We start from the raw sequence: 19,080 nt of genomic DNA, 5'->3' as shown, positions 1-19,080 counted from the left end.
ATTTTCCAGTCATCAAGTGATCTCTCATATTTCCAAACATTCAGTTTTGTAATTATTTTAACCAGTAACAGTTCTCCAGTCTACATTAGCTCTCCTGCAATTTGATATTCACTGAAAGTCTTAATGTTTTCTTAGGTTTTTGCTTATTTGTTGTATTTATTCTTTATTGGGAGTCCCTGCTTTGCTGTCTATGGTGTCTGGCACCTCACATGGAAGAGACTCAATGGGGTCATCACAATTCAGTAGTTTTATGATGTATCTGCCCATAACCATTCTGCTTCAGTGTTATTAAGGATCTTCCTCTGTTGTTTTTAACAAATGTTTCTTTTTCCTTATATTTCTGTGTTACTTTCTGTACTTTTTGTTACATTTGTCTTGTCCTGTGATGGATACTGTCCTCTTCCACTTCTTCTATTAGCTCCTTGTAATATTTCTGTTCCTCCTGCCTTAGTATAGTTGCTGTTTCCTTCCTTATTCTGATATAGCTGTCTTTTAACTTCTGATTCCTCATATTTTCTAGACAGCTCTTCCCAGCCTGCCTTCTCTCTCCAATTTCTTGCTGGCACACTTGATTGAACCATACCTTATCTGATCTCTTTCATTAGCCTACAATTTCAAATACTAACTGCTTTTCTGTTTGCTTAATTTAAGATCAGTTTGGGTTTCTGTCACAGTCTCTTACCTTTTCCTCTCATTTACTTACGTTTTCTGCTAGTGTTGACTCTTATTTTCTCGTAGCTGTTCTAAACGCCTTCTTAAATTTAATGTTCATTTTACTTATCACCTATAATAATAAATGGTAAATAAAAATATTATTCCCATAAAAGTCACATATATAGTTTGCTGCATCAGATATCATGTACCATACATCATGAAACTTAGATGGTATCAAACAATATGAAACTTTATATTTATATTTTGACATACTGTCCTAACTAAATCTTGGTACTTTACAATACTCCCCCCCCCCCCTCCCTCCCTCACAGGATATCATGCATAGAATGTGCATGTGTTTCTGTGAAACTACGGAGCATGTTATTGCTATAAAAATTATTCATCTCATATTTCTTTAATAAAAATATTAATGAAAAATTTGCCACTATGATTCTTCTAAAGAAAACAGTTTTTCACCTTACATTGACATTAGTTAACAAGATTAAGAAAGGGATGAATATGGACATAAATGAACAGATATCCATGAAAATTAAAGCTGTTACTTCTGACAAATAAATATTACAACAGTATTTCAATAAACTTTTTGAAAACGTTCAATGTGAAAATTTCATTTAAGAAAGCTTAAAAGTCAGAGCATATAGAATTCCATATTTTTAAATTTTCATTGTTTGTCGCAGCTAACATTTTGACCAGAATATTTACAAGAAAATTGACTATTGGTTTCATATACAATGCAGTTTTAATTGTTAGTATTCGTCTCAAATAAATTAATAGAAACACAATGAGAAGTACTATGTGTAAGTATTATTTGAGCTCAAGCCAAAAGGCATGTTCACATTAATAGTAAACAATAAAGAAAATGTTATTGCTGTAAAAGCTCACATTTACCATGTTGCACACCCAAAAGGAAAGTTTTGCCTAGTTTTTCTCTCTAAGGCTCAATCCAATTTATATCCACATTCCACCACCAGGAATGGAGTGTGAACGTTTGCCAATATCAGCCACTTGTACTCCCAAAACATCAGAAAAATCATTAAACAACATTGGCTGAAGATCATGAGACAGAAGCCTACAGGCATTCCAACATTTTAAAAGTTATTTAGTAGTTTCATCTGCTCCATATAACAACCCCCATTGTATCTTTCATCAAGTCTCTTTTTTAGTGCATTAGTGAGGATCAACTTGTCAAATGGAGTATCATATTTGGTGATATTTATATTTATTGTTTTTCATGTTGAAGACTTACTGAGTTGATTTCACCAGTTGTTTTACAATAATCAACCAACACCTTTTGTTTGTTGTCTTAAGTGGTCCAGAAACCAGGTTCAAGCAGCTGCAAAGGAGAAGCAAGATGAAAAGCTCGACTCACCACAACAGTTGTCTAGTGATCCAAAGGTATGTTAATATTTTCATACTTGCTTTTTACACCAGAGATAGGAAAATCTTATAATTTTACTGGATATTTTAATTATATTTTACTGGATATTTTAATTATATTTTTAAAAGTCGCTCAGGACACTGGGAGAGATGTAGCATTCTCCATGGAAAACTTTTGACTGAATTATTCAGTCAATTAATTGAATAATTCTTTTCTAATTCATACTGCCCATAATACAATACAGCTATAAATAAATTCAAGATGTACATGTAGTCTCAATACATGCATGTTGATCAGGGTGTATTGCTACTGAGTTACAAATTCTGTTAACAACCAGGAGATTTTCTAACAATTTGCTGGATATCAGTTTTGATTTTTGCAAAGGATTTTCCAGGGAAAAGTAATGGATGACCTCACAAATAGATTCCTGGCAGAGAAAATAAAGAAAAAATGGCTTTGTTAGAAGAATACTTTGTTAGAACACAAAGGACTTCTATTCAGTTGATCATCAGATTATATTTGGGATGCCAAAATGTTGTAGTGTTATCAACATCTGTCTAGCATGGATGGAGTCTTATGCTCATAGCATAAAGCTAAGTAGACAAATGGCATCCTAGGAATAAAAGTAAATTCAGCATGGGGGCACAAATAAAATAGTTTTACAGGATCCAATATATATATATATATATATATATATTGCCCTCAAATTATTTTAAAATTTGCTAAAAAAATAATAATGTTTTCTGATGATGGAAGCATACTAATAAAGGTCTTACACTCAGTTCTACAGACACAACCCAGATGATAATTGAACAGGCTCATAACTGTATCACAATAAACAAGTTTAATATTAATTACTATACAACCTAAATTATCTTATTTTTTGACAAATCATTGAGATCCCATAATGAAGGAGAACCTTCAGGGGTGTGTAATAAGTCAAGGTTTACATAAACAAAACACAAAGAAATTGTAAGTTTTTTGATATGTATATGGCATTAACATTAAACTTCAATTATGCTGCATAATACTGCCTGTGTTTATGACAGTCAGATTTAATCAAGTAAATTAGATAAATAGCTGCTGCCACCATAGTTATTTTATATAAATGTTGTTGATCTGCTGTTGATAGCTTAAAAATTACTTGTTAATAACCCCCTCCCCCAAAAACAAAATAATTACCTACATTTGTTGATACTGAATCCTGGTTACAGTATGTTAATACTCGTTATGAAGCTTTAAAATCAGTGCAGCTACTTGCCGTATAGCAAACAGAACTTTTCAAAAATAACTTTAGGGATCCTACAGACATAGGAAACTTATTTTATGACAGACTGCCACTTAGCACAAAGAGCATGAGCACCTTCAAAAGGAACATCTTATCTCAGGATGTTGGTATAAGATGCGCTGCACTTGTAGGTAAAACCATAAGACAAATGTAAGTGTAAAATTATAATGAAGTAAAACACTTCCCTTTTCACGTGGAAACAATTTTTCTGAAAGAAGGGAAAAGGAAAACAAAATGTAGTGCTGAAAATACAGAAGAGATCATACAAGCTGAGTGATTTTATGTAAATATGATTTAACTGTGTTTTTCGCTATGTATAAATGTTCAAATATTTTTTACATTATGACTAACATACATGATCTAAAAATTAGTTTCCAGTCTGTATAAATGTGTTACTATTTTCAGCAGTACAGCAAAAACACTTAACTTTAGAGACTTTCCTTGTGTGTGCAAGATTATTTGTAAATTAATATAGTCTACTATATATATCATCCTGTGGGCTACTATTGATTATTTGTAAACATTATCATTATTATAAAAATTGTGTTTATTTATCAGTGACAACTTTCTAAGAAGTTTGTTTATTCTGTATAAAACTGACAACATAACGTGTCTAATATCATTATAAAATATGATCTATGAGGGTGGCTAATGAGGTATGTTTTTAATTTTCTTTTGAATATGTTGGGCCTTCTCAGTCTCTTACTTATGGCAGATGTGATCTTTTTGAATATCTTTCTACCAGATTACATAACTTTACCTCAGGAACCTTAGCCAAGATACAAAGTAGACATGAAAACTATATTTAGTATCTTGAACTGTGATCATGCAAATCACATTTACTATTAGTAATCAAACCACTGTAGTGGGTTTTTTCCATTATACTATATATTTAGGTTTCTTCTCCTTCCATTTTCGTAGGAACATTTCCATGATACTTTCCTTTGAGTCAAATAAACCTTGATCATTTGTCTTGCTCTTCTTTCTAAATGTTTAATATTCCCTGTCAGTCTTATTTAGTATGGGTTCCACACACTTGAAAAATGTACTATGATGGGTACCTTGTGTGGGGCGGCGGGTGTAAAATTTAATTTCTATTGTTTGTTGCCGCTCTCAACACAGGCTCTCTAACTACAATGTTGGCAACCAGAAAGTGATTAGCAAAAACGTGATGCCTGTAATTAAAGTTCACTGTGCCCTCTCTGATGGAGAAATAAAGTTATTGATCATTGAAGTTCATTATGCTGAGGATTTAGGATGATGTCTGGGATTCATATAAAATGCAGTTTCCTATAACAATTTTCACTATATTCTGAAAACGATAAAGCTTAAAGTTCCAGACAAAAGTTTAACCTATCAACTCGTGTACTGTCAGAGCTGTTCAGAGTCTATTGAGAGGGTCCTATTATCCCTTGATAACGAAACTGTTCAGTAATTGCTATTGATGTAAATGTTCAAAGTGAATGCTCACCAAAATTTGATGTTAATACACATCAAACGCCATGCCAGTAGTGATAGAAGGTCTGTCCTGCAGTGACACGTGAAAATACGACATACGCAAACTGAGAATAAATTACCGGAGTCGTTCAGCAATTAACACTTTACCCCAATGCGAACTCATTGTTACGTGCGTACTGAGTTACATAATACAGCATCCAAGGCTGTTCCTTGCAACTGCACAAACGCGATGCGGCTTCTGACACGGAGTGTGCACTGATACGAATCTAGAAGAGAAGTGGGGCCTGACTCTAGCTTGCAGTGCTCTTATTTATATAGCTGCAGTGTGGACCGCCAAGGGCACAGCTGACAACATTTGCCTTCCTAACTAGCCGCTCGGCTAGTAGAGCACTACTTCAAGTTATTAAATAATTAATTGTTCGCTGAAGACCAATGAAGATCTCAATTTAATTGTGCAATCAGCACACAGGTAAGTATTTGTAATAAAATTCTGATGTGGCTAGGTTAAATACTTTTGGCAAGAGAATTATTTTAATTGCACTGCACGCAAGCGGTGAGCTCTGAACTTGCCCTTTAGAGAGACACTACAGCTGTGGTTTTATAGCTAATTTTTGGAAATTTCTCACATCTTTGTTATTATAATGTATCTCCATTCTACCTAAATTTAAAGATCCTAACTTTATCTAATCACTTACTTAATATATCTCGCTTCCGTACTTTTAGGACACAAAAACAGAAAATCATGAATTTCAACCAAAATATTACTTTGTGAGATCCAGCATGCTGTTTCCATTACATTACAATGAAATAGGAATCCGAATATAAGTTCTGAAGTTTCTAGCTCCTACCTGTTGCGCCGATGATTTTTATGTAAAACGTCCAAATTTCGAAAACTGTTAAATTTACTAAACTGAAACTTAACACATTATTATTTTAGCATCACTCCTGACATGCTATTAACTTTTCAGATTATCTACTTTACTTTTAAGGTATTTCGTAACATTTCTGATGTCATAGCTAGTTACAGCAGACTAGGCTGGCACACGATGGAAAGCATATGAATTCTATATGGGGTGAGTAGGCTGCTTCCCTACACCTACCAGTCAGCCAAAGTCTTGAAATGTTGCAAGGCAGAGTAGTTCTACTTGTTATATTACCACTCCTAACATAAATACCATTCTTCTTTTTGTGCTCTTACATCATATGTATTACACATAGCAAACAGTATGAAATCACCATTTCTTATTCAGGCTGTATTTTTCGAAACTTTATTATGCTGCTTATAGTTTACAGGCTGTCAGCAATAACAGCACAAATATTTTACAGAGAAACATTTTATTTAACAAATTATTCAAAATTTATGATTCACTAATAGTGTGTGAACTTCCAGATTCATACCCACTAATAATTGTTGGTTTTAGCACTGACATACCTTATTTGAGACGTTTGTATTTCTTTTTTGCCTGCTTCATTTACTGCATTCTTATATTTTCTCCTTTTATCAATTAAATTCAATATTTCTTCTGTTACCCAAGGATTTCTACTAGCTCTCGTCTTTTTACCTACTTGATCCTCTGATGCCTTCACTACTTCATCCCTCGAAGCTACCCATTCTTCTTCTACTGTATTACTTTCCCCCATTCCTGCCATTTGCTCCCTTATGCTCTCCCTGAAACCCTGTACAGCCTCTGGTTTAGTCAGTTTATCCAGGTCCCACCTCCTTAAATTCCCACCTTTTGGCAGTTTCTTCAGCTTTAATCTACAGTTCATAACCAATAGATTGTGGTCAGAGTCCACATCTGCCCTTGGAAATGTCTTACAATTTAAAACCTGGTTCCTAAATCTCTGTCTTACCATTATATGATCTATCTGAAATCTGTCAGTATCTCCAGGCTTCTTCCATGTATACAATCTTCTTTTATGATCCTTGAACCAAGTGTTAGCTATGATTAAGTTATGCTCTGTGCAAAATTCTACCAGGCGGCTTCCTCTTTCAATTCTTAGCCCCAATCCATATTCACCTACTACGTTTCCTTCTCTCCCTTTTCCTACTACTGAATTCCAGTCACCCATGACTATTAAATTTTCGTCTCCCTTTACTATCTGAATAATGAGATTGACAGGAAGTGCAAAATGGCTAAGCAGGGATGGCTAGAGGATAAATGTAAGGATGTAGAGGCTTATCTCACTAGGGGTAAGATACATACTGCCTATAGGAAAATTAAAGAGACCTTTGGAGAAAAGAGAGCCACTTGTATGAATATAAAGAGCTCAGATGCAAACCCAGTTCTCAGCAAAGAAGGGAAAGCAGAAAGGTGGAAGGAGTATATAGAGGGTCTATACAAAGAGGATGTAGATGAAGATGAAATGGGAGATATGATACTGCGTGAAGAGTTTGACAGAGCACTGAAAGACCTGAGTCGAAACAAGGCCCCGGGAGTAGACAACATCCCATTAGAACTACTGACGGCCTTGGGAGAGCCAGTCCTGACAAAACTCTACCATCTGGTGAGCAAGATGTATGAAACAGGCGAAATTCCCTCAGACTTCAAGAAGAATATAATAATTCCAATCCCAAAGAAAGCGGGTGTTGACAGATGTGAAAATACCGAACTATCAGTTTAATAAGTCACGGCTGCAAAATACTAACGCGAATTCTTTACAGATGAATGGAAAAACTAGTAGAAGCCGACCTAGAAGAAGATCAGTTTGGATTCCGTAGAAATATTGGAACACGTGAGGCAATACGGACCCTACGACTTATCTTAGGAGCTATATTAAGGAAAGGCAAACCTACATTTCTAGCATTTGTAGACTTAGAGAAAGCTTTTGACAATGTTGACTGGAATACTCTCTTTCAAATTCTGAGGGTGGCAGGGGTAAAATATAGGGAGCGAAAGGCTATTTACAATTTGTATAGAAACCAAATGGCAGTTATAAAAGTTGAGGGGCATGAAAGGGAAGCAGTGGTTGGGAAGGGAGTGAGACAGGGTTGTAGCCTTTCCCTGATGTTATTCAATCTGTATATTGAGCAAGCAGTGAAGGAAACAAAAGAAAAATTCGGAGTAGGTATTAAAATCCATGGAGAAGAAATAAAAACTTTGAGGTTCGCTGATGACATTGTAATTCTGTCAGAGACTGCAAGGGACTTGGAAGAGCAGTTGAACGGAATGGATAGTGTCTTGAAAGGAGGATATAAGATGAACATCAACAAAAGCAAAACGAGGATAATGGAATGTAGTCGAATTAAGTCGGGTGATGCTGAGGGTATTAGATCAGGAAATAAGACACTTAAAGTAATAAAGGAGTTTTGCTATTTGGGGAGCAAAATAACTGATGATGGTCAAAGTAGAGAGGATATCAAATGTTGAATGGCAATGGGAAGGAAAGTGATTCAGAAGAAGAGAAATTTGTTAACATCGAGTATAGATTTAAGTGTCAGGAAGTTGTTTCTGAAAGTATTTGTATGGAAGTGAAACATGGACGATAAATAGTTTAGACAAGAAGAGAATAGAAGCTTTCGAAACGGCTAAGAATGCTGAAGATTAGATGGGTAGATCACATAACTAATGAGGAGGTGTTGAATAGGATTGGGGAGAAGAGAAGTTTGTGGCACAACTTGACTAGAAGAAGGGATCAGTTGGTAGGACATGTGAAACATGGACGATAAATAGTTTAGACAAGAAGAGAATAGAAGCTTTCGAAACGGCTAAGAATGCTGAAGATTAGATGGGTAGATCACATAACTAATGAGGAGGTGTTGAATAGGATTGGGGAGAAGAGAAGTTTGTGGCACAACTTGACTAGAAGAAGGGATCAGTTGGTAGGACATGTTCTGAGGCATCAAGGGATCACCAATTTGGTACTGGAGGGCAGCGTGGAGGGTAAAAATTGTAGAGGGAGACCAAGAGATGAATACACCAAGCAGATTCAGAAGGATGTAGGTTGCAGTAGGTACTGGGAGATGAAGAAGCTTGCACAGGATAGAGTAGCATGGAGAGCTGCATCAAACCAGTCTCAGGACTGAAGACAACAACAACAACCTTATTTGAAAACAGTCATTCCCATCTTTCTAAGAATATTTTATCTTTCCCATAAACCATCCATATTGAAAATTGTCAGTTTCTTGAGTGTGTGAATCTTTGAATGTGACCCTTCCAAAATTTCAGTGTTACTATCTTGTGTTTCTAATTTTTCTGTTTACAATAATGTGTAATTTTCCTAGAATAAAATAATATTTGCTCATGAAATATATTAATTAGAAAATCTGAATTTTCAGAAAATTCTTGGTGAGCTCATATCAGCCTCATAAATGGAACAATTATTTGTACCAGTTTAAGGACATCAGCCAATTGTTAATCAAAATAGTGTCACTGTCTGATGTGTTTATGTATTCTATAGATTTTCTACCTTTTATGTTGTTATAACTTTAAATTTCAGTATTTTGTAGTATCTGCCTCACACACATCTAAAAGCAGGCATCTCACATAGTGGCAAGCATTCAACCAGTATAAATACTATGTTTGTCAGTTTATTCATTTAGTCAGAAGGTGTTTAGTAAACATTATTTGAAATTCCATACCAATTGTTCAGTCAGTCCATAGCCAGCTCTCAGCAAGTACAAATAGCATGTAAAATCCTATGACGTTGTGCTACATAATTACTGAGTATCGCCATTTGTATGTAAGTTTGCCACTATATTAAGGAGGCCTGTTCATGAATGGGTAGCACTTTCATCCCATACTTTCAGAGTGCATTGCTCTTCATCTATAACACTTAGAAGAATTCAGAATGAATTGTAACGATATTTGGAAAAGGAAAGTTACCACTCACCATATAGCAGAGATGCTGAGTCCAGGTAGGCACAACAAAAAGACTGTCACAATATAAGCTTACGGCCAATAACACCTTTGTTGAAAATAGACCACGCACACACACACACACACACACACACACACACACACACACACACACACACACACACTTGCGCGCAAACACAACTCACACACACGTGACTGCAGCCTCTGGCAGCTGAAGCCACACTGTGAGCAACAGCAGTGGTGCATGATTGGAGCAGCAGCTGCGTGGAGGTAATGAGGAAGCTGGGGCGGAGCGGGTGACAGTGAAGCACTGCTGTGGAGTACGCATGGACGAGGTGGAGAGAGGGTAGGGCAGCTAGGTGCAGTCACAAGGTTATATGGGGGCACAGGAGAGGTGGGGGGGGGGGGGGGAGGGTGGGGGCGTGGGCTAGCAGACAAGGAGATAAGTAGAAAGAGTGGGTGTGTTGGTGGAATGAGGGCTGTATAGTGCTGGAACAGTGGCAGGGAAGGGGCTGAATGGGTGAGAAAAATGAGAAAAATGACTAACGAAGGTTGAGGCCAGGAAATGTGGGATATATTGCATGGAGAGTTCCCACCTGTGCAATTCAGAAAAACTGGTGTTGATGGTAAGGATCAATATGGCACAGGCTGTGAAGCAGTTATTGAAATGAAGGATGTCATGCTGGGCAGCCTGCTCATCAACAGGGTGGTCCACATCTTTCTTAGCTACAGTTTGTTGGTAGCCATTCATGCAGACAGCCAGCTTGTTGATTGTCATGCCCACATAGGATGCAGCACAGTGGTTGCAGCTTAGCCTGTAGGCCACATGACTGGTTTCACAGGTAGCCCTGTCTTTGATGGGATAGGTGATGTTTGTAACTGGACTAGAATAGTTGGTGGTGGAAGGATGTATGGGACAGGTCTTGCATCTAGGTCTATTACAGGGATATGAGCCATGAGGTAAGGGGTTGGGAGCATGGGTTGTGTCAGGAAGGACGAGTGTATTGTGTAAGTTTGCTGGGTGGCAGAATACCACTGTGGGAGAGGTGGGAAGGATAATGGGCAGGACATTTCTCATTTCAGGGCTTGGCAAGAGGTAGTCAAAACCCTGGCAGAGAATGTAATTCAGTTGCTCCAGTCCTGGCTGGTACTGAATTATGAGGGGAATGCTCCTCTGTGGTCAGATGGTGAGGTTGTGGGAAACTGGAAAGGTAAGGCATGTGAGATTTGCTTTTGTACAAGGTTGGGAGGATAATTACAGTCTGTGAAGGACTCAGTGAGACCCTTGGTATATTTCGAGAGGGACCACTTGCCACTGCAGATGTGATGATCATGGGTGGCTAGGTTGTATGAAAGGGACTTCTTGGTATGGAATGGTGGCAGCTGTTGAAGTGGAGGTATTGCATGCGGTTAGTAGGTTTGATATGGACAGAGGTACTAACATAGCCACCTTCGAGGTTGAGTAGGACCAGGTGAAGCAAATGGGGAAGAAGCTGTTGAGGTTCTGGAGGAATGTGCATAGGGAGTCCTCACTCTCGATCCACATCACATAGATGTCATCAGTGAATCTGAACCAGATGAGGGGTTTAGGATTCTGGGTGTTTAGGAAGGATTCTTCTAGACAGTCCATGAATAGGTTGGCAACTGGGAAGGAGGTTGTTGGTTTGGACCATCCTGTTGCTGATCCGGGTGCTCAACATAATGTCCTTCATTTCAGTGACTGCTTCACAGCCTGTGCCATATGGATCCTTCCCACCACCACCAGGTTTTCTGAATCGCACAGATGGAAACTCTCCCAGCAATACAACATATGTTCCTATAACCCTCCTGGCCTCAACCATCACTAGTCATTTTTCTCACTCATCCAGGTCCTTTCCTGTTCCCATTCCAGCACCCAGTCTTTTTACTTCTCTTCTTTTCTGCTACTCCCCTCCTCCCCCCCCCCCCCCCCCTCCCGCCTCTCCCCTGCCCCGTCTACTCTCCCAACTGCAACTACCTGCTCTGCTCTCTCTCCACTTTGTCCTTGCACGCTCCCCAGCTGCACTGCACTGTCCCCCACTCTTACCCTACTATTCCTCCCCCTCCCTGCCCCAGCCTCCTCCTTACCCCCCCCCCCCCCTTTCAGTTGCCACTCCCATCATGCACTGCTGTTGTTGCTCACAGTGTGGCTTCAGCTGCCAGAAGCTGCATTCATGTGTGTGAGAGTTGCGTTTGTATGTGTGTGTGTGTGTGTGTGTGTGTGTGTGTGTGTGCATGCATGCATGTGTGTGTCTGTCGTCTATTTTCAACAAAGGACTTGTTGGCTGAAAGCTTATATTTTGACAGTCTTTTTGTTGTGCCTATCTCCGACTCAGCATCACCACTATATGGTGAGTGGCAACTTTCCTTTTCATAATATTGTTGCACTTAGGAGAGTGGTGGTTTATGGCAACACTAAATGACTTAGGATAAGTGGTAGCATAAGCTATGTCTATTTATCTATAATAGTTTAAATACTACAACAACTTGTTTACATCATGAACGTTGAATGCATATTTAGTCTTCTGTACCATCATCTGGGACATCATGAATTTAACATCACTCAAACTGTGTAAGGCCTCTCTCAACTTTCATAGAATTCTTTTGGGCCTCACATTTTATAATTTGAAGTATGTCCAAGTAATTAGAAAAAATGTTTCATCTAATCATTATTTTCCTTAATAATGACCATCAATAACGATCTGTAGTATACTTTAAATTATTTAATGTGAAGCAGAACATAATACTGCCAACAGCCTTGCTGCAGTGGTAACACCAGTTCCCATCAAATCACCTAAGTCAAGTGCTATTGGGCTTGGTTAGCACTTGGATGGGTGACTGTCTGATTTGCGCAAATTGAGGAGCTACTTGATTGAGAAGTAGTGACTCTGGTCCCATAAACTGACAATGGGCAGGAGAACGATGTACAGATCACATGCCCCTCTGTATCCACATCCAGTGACAAAGTGATGATGACACAACAGTTGTTTAGCACCACTGAGTATGTTTGGATGGAATTTTTAGTTTAGTTTTATAACAGAATTCCATGAATACCAAGAGAAACCTGACAGTGTTTGAATGATATTAGATGCATGATGTCCCAGATAATGGTACCAAAAACTAATGTTTGTTTAAAACTCATCGTATGAACAAATCAATGTAGAAATTACACTAATATAGATAAATCAATACTTACACTGTTGCTTAATCTAATCCCATTCAGTCTTGGCATAAAGCAGCATCATCCTAAATGTTACAGTTCAAGAGCTAACACTCTGGAAGCACAGGATGAAGAGGAGCAGGAGGAGTAGGAGATTAGTTTTTAAGATCCAGTTGACAATGAGGTTATTAGAAAAAGAGTGCAAGCTAATATTAGGAAAGGATTTGGAAGGAAATTTGGAATGCGCTTTCAAAGGAACCATCCTGACATTTGCCAGAAGCCATTTAGCAAAATTACAGAAAACCTAAATCCAGATGGCCAGACACAGGTTTCAGCTGCTTTCCACCCAAATGTGAGTTCTGTATGCTAATGACTGTGCCACCTTGCTTGGTACTAAAGAATGAAAATGCTACCTGTTCACAAGCAGGCCCCCTTAAGCGAAATACATGAAAACTAATCAGTAAATTATTATCATTGTGAGTGAATTATTACATATATAAATGTGAAAATCACAGTTCATGATTGTGGGTGAAATTCATTTAAAAACTACTTGAAATTTTTTAAATTGGTGAAAGAACATTGATACAAAGTAAACTAATGAACACTGATACAAAGACAGTTGCTGAGGAACACAGAAGCAACTCAGTAACATTACAGTCTACCCCCCGCTTTACCTGTGACTGAGCCTATGCGATCATTCCAGCTCACACTACCACAGATTCTTACACTGAGGCATTTGTATGAGTTGACTGATACCTGTTGTCACTCTGTGATAATGTAGTCTTAGGGTACTATGTTTTTAGGTGTTGTGAGGTGTATGGTATTGTGTATTTGATTTGATTATTTAAAGCAAGTTTCCAAGCTTTGCATCGCATTAATATCTTATCAAAACTTGACTGGATATCTCTTCAGTTTTTTCAGATACTACTACAGTATAGACAACTGTATAATCAACAAAAAAGCGTAGTTTATTATTAATTTACTGTGCACTAATGAATGGCTGCTAGGTCATTAATGTACAATGTGGAAAGCAAGGGTTCCTGTACACTTCCATAGTGTACATCTGAAGTTACTTCTACTTCTGTGGCTGACTCTGTACAAGATAGCAGACTACATCCCTGTCTACCAAGAAATCTGAAATCTGGGCTCAAATTTCATTTAATGCTCCATACATGTGTTAATAAGTGTTACTGTGGGACTGATTGTGAGTCAAATGGGTTTTGGAAGTCAAGAAGTACTGCATCATCCTTAGTGCCTTGATTCATTGCTACCAGGGAGTCATGTGAGAAAAGTGCTAGTTGAGTTTCACACAATATATTTTTTTAGAATTTGTGTTGGAGGAGGTCATTCTGTTTGAGGCCATCATTACGTCTGGGTTCAGACTAAGTCCTAAAATTCTGCAATAGATAGATATCATTATGCTTGATTTCAAAATATGTGCTAAGATTCTGCAATAGACTACTGAACAGTAGGGCTTTGTACTTCTCCTGTCACACTTTTTGTAGACTAGTGTGACTTGTGCTTTATTCTAGCTTCTAAGAACAATTTTTGTTTGAGAGGTCTCTGGTATGTTATGGTTAAAAGAGAGGCTAACTCAGCCACAAGTTCTATGCAGAATCTGATAGGGTTGCATTGGTCCCTGGGGTCTTGTTCAATTTTAGTGATTTCAGCTGTTTCGCAACATCACTGACACTACTATCTATAGCATTCATCTGTACAGTGGTGTAAGCATCAAACTGAGACCGTAGCCCTGGATCCAGTTATAAGATTACACTGAGGTGATGAAAGTCATGGGATGCCTCCTAACATCGTGTCGGACCTCCTTTTGCAGTGACTCCACATGGAATGGACTCAGCAAGTCATTGGAAGGCCCCTGCAGAAATACTTAACCACACTACCTCTATAGATGCCTATAATTTTGCTGGTACTCAATGTTGTGTATGAACTGACCTCTCAATTATGTCCCATAAATGTTCAATGGGATTCATGTTGGGCAATCTGGGTGGCCGAATCATTTGCTCAAACTGTCACAATATTCTTTAAACCAATGGCAAACAACTGAGGCCTGGTGGCATGACATTGTTATCTGGGAACATGAAGACCATGAATGGCTGCAAATGGTCTCCAAGTAGTTGAACATAACCATTTGCAGTCAATGATCGGTTCAGTTCAACCAGAGGACCCAATCCATTTCATGTAATCATAACCCTCACCATTATGGAGCCACCATAAGCTTGCACAGTGTCTTGTTGATAATTTGGGTCCGTGGTTCCATGGGGTCTGTGCCACACTTGAACCTTACCATTAGCTCTTACCAAATGTAATCAAGACTTATCTGGCCAGACCAAGGTTTTCCAGACATCAAGAGTCCAACTGATATGACCACAAGCCCAGGAGAGGTGCTGCAGGTGATGTACTATTAGCAAAGGCACTTGCACTTGTCATCTGATGCTACAGCCCATTAATGCCACATTTTGCCACACTGTCCTAATGGACACATTGGTCGTACATCCCACAGTGATTTCTGTGGGTTATTTCATACAGTGTTGCTTGTCCATTAGCACTGAAAACTCTACACAAACCCTGCTGCTCTTGGTCATTAAGTGAAGGCCAATGGATACTGTTTTGTCTGTGGTGAGAGGCAATGCCTGAAATTTGGTATTCTTGTCATGCTCTTGACTCTGTGGATCTCATAATATTGAATTCTCAAACGATTTCTGAAATGGAATGTCCATGCATCCAGCTCCAACTCCTGTTCCATGTTCAAAGTCTGTTAATTCTTGTTGTGCAACCATAATCACATCAGCAACCTTTTCACATGACTCACTTTAGTATAGATGACAGCTCCACCAATGCACTGCCCTTTTATACTTCATGTAGGTGATTCTGCCGCCACCTATATATGTGTATATTGCTATCCCGTGACTTTTGTCACCTCAGTGTATACTGAATGTTGTCCAGGCAATCTTACATGCAGTTCGTGTGCATATTTTGGTGAATTTGAGCTTCTTGTCTACTGTGAAAAATACAATGCCTCCATGTGATACAGACACAAATTTACCTCAGAAAAATCTCACTGCTATTGCTTTTGGGTTTTAGCCACCTTTTTGTGCCTAGTATTAGGTAGCTCCAGTTCTGCTTAGGAGTGCTTCAAACTCTTGACACTGTCCTGTGAATGATTTGGCAGTCAATCACTAGCTGTGCATTTCTATGTATCTTACACTAATACTTGAAGGTCTCCTACAGTTATCATTTTCTGGACTGAATAATGGAGAATCACTTTAAAAATGAAAGAAAACTGTAGCCCTGGACCTTTGAGGAACCCTACAGAACTTGAAAGGAGGCAAAAAATCAAAACGAGAATTGGTACCTGGAATGTCAGAACTCTGCTACAAGCAGGAAAACTATAAAACCTTAAAAGAGAGATGGAAAAGAATCATATGGACCTCGTAGGAGTTGCTGAAGTAAGATGGAATGGACATGGAGAGTTGCAGTCAGATGAATATGTATTCTACTACTCAGGAGGAGAAGTAAAAGGAATTAATGGAGTAGGAATGATTATGACAAAGGAATTGGCTAAATGTGTGGAATATGTAGACTATGCAAATGACCGGGTTATTGGTGTAAGGCTGAAAGGAGCACAAAAAGATTTACTGATTGTCCAGGTGTATATGCCAACTTCAGGACATGATGACCAAATTGTAGAGGAAACGTACAATGTAATAGAGAGAATAATGGACGAAAATAAAAAATGCTGCAAAATAGTAATGGGAGACTGGAACGCCATTGTGGGAGAAGGGAAAGAGGGAAACATAGTAGGCAGTCATGGTCTTGGAAAGAGAAATGACAGAGGTGAATGGTTAATTGACTTCTGCAGGGAAAGGCAGCTGATAGTGGCAAACACATGGTTCAAGAACCATAAGAGGAGGCTCTACACTTGGAAATCACCAGAAGGAAGCAATGGATCGCAGAAAATGGAGAGGCAAAGGACCTGCTAATATAGCAGATAACTGATGATGATGACAGTTCCCAACTCTGTGATGCTAACCTATTAAATCAGAACAGAGCATATTACAGAAACTTCAGTCTCTAGTTCAAGCCTTCCACTTGACATAGAACCAGGAGACCATGATAAATCTGAGCACAATGGTGCAGTTTGTGAGCTACATTGAAATTCCACAAGCAAAGCTGATCTTTTCAGCTTTTTCTGCCAGGCACTGAAATGAGCTAGGTACAAACTTGGACCCCAAACAACAAAAACAATTCATTTCAGTGAGAGCCACAATCTGCAGTTATTTTCACCATGTTCCCTTAATGGCTGCTGGACCAGCATCTTCAGCATGTTGAAGGAGGCCTGCAGGCATACTGACTGAGTGTACAAGATGGTCCTTCTTATCTCTTGCTGTCATTTGACTGAGAGGTACAATTATATGCCATACATTTCAGTTGCTGACAATTAATAGGCTGTCATCCTTTTGTGCATGTTTCCACCTGACGAAGGACACACAGTGTTTCACAATGGGTGAAGCATGTTTCACTGGTTCAGCTTCAGTGTCAGTATGCACACTTTTTGGCTAGGAGGTTAGACGTAGTACTTTGAATTCTCCCTGGTTCTTTTCTCCCCACTATGGGGCCCCTACATCTACTACTGACATGCCACTTAAGTCAAGTTGACAAGTGATTATAGATACTATATTTCCTGTAGAGGAGACAGTATCCATGGGAGAGGACAATATCTGAAGTACCTCTGGTATCTCTCCCTCTAGTCTGCCCGAAACTTCCCGGCAGATTAAAACTGTGTACTGGACTGAGACTTGAACTAGGGACATGAGTCTTTTGCATTTTTTCCACAAAAGACAATGGTCCTGGGTTTGATTCCTAGCTCAGTGCACTGTTTTAATTTGCCAGGAGGTTTCATATCAGTGCACACAATGCTGCAGAGTGAAAATTCACTCTCGAAATTATCGCCCAGGCTGCAGCCGTGCCATGTCTCTGCAGTATGCTTACTTCCAAGACTGGTAGTCCCACTTGTTTGTTGGGAAAACTTGCGTGAAGTTTGACAGATACGAGATTAGGTGCTGGCAGAAGTAATGCAGTGAGAATGAGTCGTGAGTCGTGCTTGGGTAGCTCAGCTGATAAAGTGCTTGCCTGAGAAAGGCAAAAGTCCCATTTCATGTTCTGGTCTGGCTCACAGTTTTAATTTGGCAGGAAGTTTCATATAAGCCCACACACTCCTGCAGAGTGAAAATTTACTCTGCCACCTTCAGACTATTTTTTGCCAGTCCTCTCTCGAACAGCATGCGGGAAAGACAAACACCTAAATCTTTCAGTGAGAGCTGCTATGTTTCTTATTTTATTGCAATGATTATTCCTCCCAATGTATGTGGGTGTCAATGAAATTAGGAGGAGAAAATTTGTATTTTAAATTTTGTGAAAAGATTGCACTTCAACAAAAAATGCCTTCGTTTTAATGACTGCCACCCCAACTCGCATATCAAATCCATGGCATTCTCTCCCTTATTTTGCAATAATACAAAAATAGGTGTCCTTCTTTGAACATCATCAATGTCCTTCATCAGTCCTATGTGATAAGGACCTGTACCACGTAGCAACATTCCTGAAGTGGATGAGCAAGCACACTGTAGGCTGCCTGCTTAGTAGATCTGTTGCATCTTCTAAGTGATCTGACATTAAAACAAAGTCTTTGGCTTACTTCCCCCATGACATTTTCTTTGTGATCGTTCCAATTTAAGCTGTTTGTAATTGTAATCCCTAGGAATTTGGTAAGAGTGACAGCCTTTGGATTCGTGTTATTTATTGTGTAACTGAAATTTAACAGGTTCCGTATAGTACTTATGTGAATGACATCACACTTCAAACAATAGAAACTCGAGGTAGGAATATCAACAATGTAGGAAAAGACAGATTGCTACTTACTGTAAAGAAGACACATCAAGTTGCAGACAGGTACAATTAAAAGGCACTCACATACAACTTTTGGCCACAGCCGTCAGTAAACCCCTCCCCTCCCCCCCCCCCCCACCCCCTCCCCACCCCCCCACACACACACAAAAAAGCAAGCACAACTCACGCACACACAACCGCCAACCCCAGCATGCTGGAGATGCTGGGACTGGTGGTCGTGTGTGCGTGAGGTGTGCTTGCTTTTTGTGTGTGTGTGTGTGTGTGTGTGTGTGTGTGTGTTTCATTTACCGATTAAGGCTGTTGCTGAAAGCTAAATGTAAGTGTCTTTTAACTGCGTCTGTATGCAGCTTGACATGTC

At 38.9% G+C, this 19,080-nt stretch overlaps 1 protein-coding gene across 1 annotated transcript in view; it reads left to right on the top strand.

The window, feature by feature from the left end:
* Window positions 1-19,080, top strand: part of LOC124607017 — a 231,844-nt gene that overhangs the window by 44,688 nt on the left and 168,076 nt on the right. Inside the window, exon 2 of the mRNA XM_047139176.1 lies at window positions 1,984-2,070. Within this exon, the coding sequence (XP_046995132.1) occupies window positions 1,984-2,070 (87 nt within the window). The remainder of the gene's footprint in view (window positions 1-1,983; window positions 2,071-19,080) is intronic.

The sequence above is a fragment of the Schistocerca americana genome, chromosome 3 (genome assembly GCF_021461395.2).
Source record: "Schistocerca americana isolate TAMUIC-IGC-003095 chromosome 3, iqSchAmer2.1, whole genome shotgun sequence".
Lineage (NCBI taxonomy): Eukaryota > Metazoa > Arthropoda > Insecta > Orthoptera > Acrididae > Schistocerca > Schistocerca americana.
This window is presented reverse-complemented; position numbering and strand designations above follow the sequence as displayed.